This window comes from Mizuhopecten yessoensis, unplaced genomic scaffold (assembly GCF_002113885.1).
Source record: "Mizuhopecten yessoensis strain PY_sf001 unplaced genomic scaffold, ASM211388v2 scaffold10121, whole genome shotgun sequence".
In the NCBI taxonomy this organism is placed as follows: Eukaryota; Metazoa; Mollusca; class Bivalvia; order Pectinida; family Pectinidae; genus Mizuhopecten; species Mizuhopecten yessoensis.
In genome coordinates, this window is record NW_018408389.1 from 8,990 (window position 1) to 15,068 (window position 6,079).

The following is a 6,079-nucleotide window of genomic DNA, read 5'->3' on the forward strand; positions in this document are numbered from 1 at the left end:
AAAATGCTAGTGACATTGTATTTAATTGGTGGCTTCCTTGGAATTAGCCAAACAAAGTTTGCGAATAAAAATGACCTTGACCGACTTTCAAGGTCACAGGGGTCAAATTTGTTAAAATCTTTTAAACAACTTTTTCTCAATAACGAACAGACATAGGGTGAAGATATATGGCCAATATCATGCTGGGATAAAGAGGTACCAAGTTTGTTCATATCCTTGACCTACTGTCAAGGTCACGCGGGTCAAATATGTAAAAAAAACACTTCAAACAACTACTTCTGAAATACCGAATGGTTTAGAGACATGACAATTGGTACGTAGCTTCCATGGAATAAGCTTAACAAAGTAACAGATGCCAGTCAGTTGTACTAAAAAATGCTATATCTTCTGAAGTATCTTACAAAGCCGGAGTTCCTCAAGGTTCAGTGTTAGGGCCACTTCTTGTATGCATCAACACTTGTATACATCAACGATATTTCAAATACACTAGTACTACTATCAATGACTAGACATTTTGCTGACGACACTGCATTAGCACACTCTTTCCAAAAATGTACACGAAATAAAACAAGTAATTAACTATGACATGGAACAATTAAACCTTTGGTCAAATAAATCGTTAATGAATTTCAACCCAAATAAAACCGAAATACTCTTAATTTCTAACACAAATATACCTTCTAACCCACAATTTCTTTTCGACAACACACCTATCCCTATTGTTCAAAACCACAAACACCTAGGTGTCATTATTAGTAACAACGGCACATGGAACTCTCACATTGAACATATATTTACAAACACTACAAAGTACATTTCAACATTAAGGAAATTAAAATACATCCTAAATAGAAAAAACTATGCCTGCGAAGTATGGGACAATTGTAATATCACATTTTCGAATAAATTAGAGAACATGCAGTATGAAGCAGGTAGAATAATAACTGGATTACCTATTTATACAAAAAAAGAATTTATTTACAGAGAGCTCGGATGGAAATCATTGACATGATAGACGCAGGATTAGAAAATTATCTATGTTTTATAATATTTATCATGATAATCCTCCCTCATTTCTAAAATCTCTTCTACCACCTATTGTGTCAAACTTCTCTAACTATAATCTTAGAAACAGGAATAACTTTCAGAACCCATACTATAGACTGCAAGTCACAAAATCATCCTTCATACCAAGTACTTTCGACTCCTGGAATAATCTACCTCAGAATCCATTAAATAATTTAAAACTCTTATTCAACCTCAAGTCACTACCCCTTCTTATATTAAATGTTTTCTTGAATATGGGTCCAGAAAAGTAAATAATATACATTGTCAATTACGAAACCACAGTAGCTCTTTAAATTACGACCTTTTTAAAGCTCACCTTCGAGACAACGCTTCTTGCGACTACGAAAATGACTCGGAAGACTCTTCCCATTTCTTACTAAACTGTAAAAAATTTTATCAATCCCGTAATATAATGCTTCAATCCCTTGACTGGTATAACGAAATCACTGTTGAACACCTTCTCTTCGGAGATGCAAATCTTGACTACAATCTACACATTCAAAATTGTAGGTCTGTAAGGAGGCTCCACCCTTTCACAATTAGCCTGCAGAATTCAATCAAAGTTTCACATAATGGTTATATCACTGTGTCAAGATGATTTTATGAAAATCTAAGCATTCTGATAAACTGGGGAATTTTTGTAAAAAATACTGAAAAATTGAATTTTTGTCAAATTCAACACTTCCACATTTTTTGAGCGTGTGGCATTGTTCAAAACTATTACAACAATAAAATAATGAAAAGGAACATTGCTAATCAACCCTACAAATATTTTATTTATCATAAAATATCTTCAACATGTTCCAGAAAGCGTTTTTTATTGAAATTGTATGGATAAAAGTTACTAAATACAAGCTAAAAGCAAACTGGACACATAGTTTCATACAAAAAGAGTGAAAAAGTGAACCAAATACACACAAAGTCTTTATAATTCATTTATTTTACTTTTCACAATAATTTTGATCCTGATAAGAGTTGTCGACTTGAAAAAATGGAACTTTTTAGAGAGGGATAGAATTTATACCATGAAACTTATTTTCTTTACTATACCAAAAACGACGGAAATAAATTAAATTACTATATTTAATTGTCAATTATCTGTTTTTTTATGGAACAAAAATTACTCTCAATCTTGTACACTTTGGACATCATTCCATAGCCCGCTTACACATGCATATGGTATATAACATGTCAGGTACATATGTAGCCATAGGCTTTCGCATGGTATGCCGTTATTATGTGCACGTACAGGTGAGGTCTGTAAACACATCCAGTATGTATTCCATGCACCTCATATACGACCTTCTTGAACAACTGATCGTATGTCAGTGTTTTCATGTGAGTTAATTAATGTCTTTGTATCATAAGCGTTATTTCTGAAGTACGTGTGATTACTCGATATCGGGTATTGACATATCATCGTCACGCACGTGTACTATTGTTTACCCGGTGTTACTTTAATTTACACTACGATAATGGAATGCCCGATACGCAATACGGAAATGACGACACGAAAATACGACAAGAAAAACATGTATTACGAAGGGTGGGAATTTAAGTCCTTAACATGACCAGGATACCTACTTCGACTATTCCCATCTGTCTCTCCCCTCCACCTCCTCTCTTATTCCAGCCCCTCTCCCTTTTTCCAACACCAACAATCTCTGTGTATTAACTTCAATCTTAGCGTCCATCAATATCATAGCCGTTTCAATATGACAAAGAGCGTGTGTCCGGTTTTCCTAATCTAGTCGGCTAAGTATGTAAGGCAGGAATTCACAGAAGGACTTTGAGTGACACAGGAGAAAGGCAAATGCGGCACGGAATGTGATTGAACTTTAGAAAAGCAGAAGGATATGTGGGTATTGATTATGTATACTACTTACGCCGACTCAATTAGGAAAGTCACACACACGATCTCAAGTAAACTCTTCGAATACATATTTAAAAACTATACGTTGGTGTCCCTAATCCTATCATTACCTCTTTTGCTGTAACCCATCTTTAACATCTTATATATATACACATATATAAATTTGTATTAGGTTATTATGCGACACATTAATTTTGTATATATGTTTTCTGTTACGGAAAGGACGTAAGTAAGTTGCAATAACTTGTGTCCAATCCATTTGTCATTTGTTGCAATAAAATTAACTAAACATTACCAAGCTTATGTTTGTAATGTCATGTTATGCGACGCTAAATAAATGTTCTTGTATCTTGTAATTTCAATAACGATGAATGTTCTACAAATATATCATCGTCTTGTAAGATGGTTAAATTGAGAAATGTTATCTGAATTATTTCTTAATATGTTAAAAGATCAAATGTTTTTCCTAACCAATTTTAATTTTAACCCCCCCCCCTCATAAAATCATGTTTTATTCATTACATAGCTAGGTTTGGGGAGGTGAACCTTTGGCTTGACAATTATCGATGGTTTAAGCAGTTATTTGATTTTTTACATCCATCTGATGTCTGATATATCAATGTTTCTGGGTGTTTTTGGTTTTTACACCCCTCTGATGTGTCTGTGATTTATCAATGTTTCTGGGAGTTTTTAGTTTTTACACCCCTCTGATATGTCTGTGATTTATCAATGTTTCTGGGTGTTTTTAGTTTTTACACCCCTCTCTGATGTATGCGCAGAAAGTCAGGATATGTACTGCGATCTATCTACATACTGTAAACATGTGAAAAATAAAAAATAAATCACTTGTGCAAAAGACTTAAAATAGTCTAGGCATTAAAATTTGGTATAGAACGTAGTAGATAAAAATGACCAGCTACAATAGCCACTATTGGCCATGGATAAACATAATTTTCCCAGAATAAAATACATTTTTAGGGGTGGAATGACTTTCAACATGTTTCTTTCAAATTTGCATTGATAAATTAAATCAAAGGCTTCAAAAAGGATTTTTTTTCACTCATTGCCTATATGCTTTCCTTTATTAGAGGATGGGCCGCTATTCAGGAAAGACATGTCGTCTGTTGACAATGCTATCAATGACGGCCTCCTTCTTTCTGGTGGAAATCATTGTCGGCTATGTCACTAACTCCATTGCTCTTGTCGCAGACTCGTTCCACATGCTGTCAGACGTCGTCTCGCTTATAGTAGGATTCGCTGCAGTAAGGGTAAGTATGGCCTATAGCAGCCGTTGACTCGATGGCATCCTTATAAATTCTATTCTTTTNATAGAACGTAGTAGATGAAAAAAGGTCAAGAGCCATTTAATAAAAAAGTTTCAATTTCAATTAATTAGATCCAACTCATGACCAGCTACAATAGCCACTATTGGGTAAACATCATTTTCCCAGAATAAAATACATTTTTGGGGGTGGAATGACTTTCCACATGTTTCTTCCAAAATTGCATTGATAAATTAAATCAAAGGCTTCAAAAAGGATTTTTTTCACTCATTGCCTATATGCTTTCCTTTATTAGAGGATGGGCCGCTATTCAGGAAAGACATGTCGTCTGTTGACAATGCTATCAATGACGGCCTCCTTCTTTCTGGTGGAAATCATTGTCGGCTATGTCACTAACTCCATTGCTCTTGTCGCAGACTCGTTCCACATGCTGTCAGACGTCGTCTCACTTATAGTAGGATTCGCTGCAGTAAGGGTAAGCATGGCCTATAGCAGCGTTTGACTCGATGGCATCCTTATAAATTCTATTCTTTTAAAACATGGAAATTCAAAAGAAGCCTATACATTTTAAAGAAACCCATCCAAATCACATCAGTTGATTTTAAGCTTACGTTACCACATAGTTGACTGTAAACATGTGTCACAACATCAAATTATATCACAGTTTACTGTTATAGGTTTGACGCTGGTCAACATCATATTCCTATTTCAGATTTCCAAGTGGACGACTGAAAAGAACACGTATGGTTGGGTGAGAGCCGAGGTGTTGGGTGCCCTGGTCAATGCCGTGTTTCTAGTCGCTCTCTGCTTCTCCATTCTTGTTGAGGCTCTCAAGCGTCTGGTCGAGGTAGAAGAGATAGATGACCCGAAATTGATGCTCATCGTTGGTGGCTTGGGACTTCTTATAAATCTAATTGGATTAGCCCTCTTTCATGATCATGGTACAGAATTAATTTCTCTTTCTTACATAATTTTTTCCTCAATGGTAAATGATAATCAAAAATCCAACTATTTTCACTTTTTTATTGAAATGTGTTATTAAATAATCTTTAAAAATGGGTGAACATTCCATTGCATATCTCTGGATCAATGGAATTTGTGGTTGTAGATAAGAGCTGTCACGATACACTTTACCCACGATTCGATACGTATCTTGATATTTGTACCATGATTTGATTATTTCGATTCGATACACCTTTCGTTTAAAATATAAACAAAATGAGATTTATAAGCATCCAACACTTTAATTTTATATTTAAACAAACTAAGAACGTTCTTCCAATTCGATGCGATGAACTCGGCTGAGATGTGTCGCCCATGTTTGTAGTTTGCCCCGATTTGTAGGCTTGCATGTACACAGACATTTCCGGCAAATAGTTTGTGATTTATTGTCCTCTTTGCCGTTGATACATGGAAACCTGAAGTGTTTCCACACTTTCAATTTAAGGCTCCCCGGAGCATCACAAATTTTCATTAATATTCTTCAATAGTCCGACATTTTGTTATGAATGCTTTGTGAAAATTGCATCCTCGCAGCAGATTGGTTGAGGGTTTAGAGATCAGCCAATGAAATTGAATATCTCACAGAAGTTTCGGCTGAAGCGGCATACACTAATACTCAGATCGTGACGTATCGAAAATCCGAAAAAATATATCCTGAAACGAATCGAACATAAATAAATTGCGGTAGAAGTGCATCGCAGTGAATCGTGATGCCTTTATTTTAAATGGAGAATAAGCCTCCTCAACTAGAGGTGGGCCAAAACAGAGAAAATGTGAGTTAAACTTTAAAGATCACTCCATTTGTATGGGTGAAACATATTAATGGAATTCAATGTATAATGAAATAATATAT

General features: G+C 35.1%; 1 protein-coding gene across 1 annotated transcript in view; it reads left to right on the forward strand.

Moving 5' to 3' along the window:
• Window positions 1-4,031: 4,031 nt before the first annotated feature.
• LOC110459578 (zinc transporter 1-like) overlaps window positions 4,032-6,079 on the forward strand; it is a gene marked incomplete at its 3' end in the record, with an annotated part of 7,323 nt that continues 5,275 nt past the window's right edge. Inside the window, exons 1-2 of the mRNA XM_021511908.1 lie at window positions 4,032-4,209; window positions 4,937-5,209. Of these exons, the coding sequence (XP_021367583.1) occupies window positions 4,033-4,209; window positions 4,937-5,209 (450 nt within the window). The remainder of the gene's footprint in view (window positions 4,210-4,936; window positions 5,210-6,079) is intronic.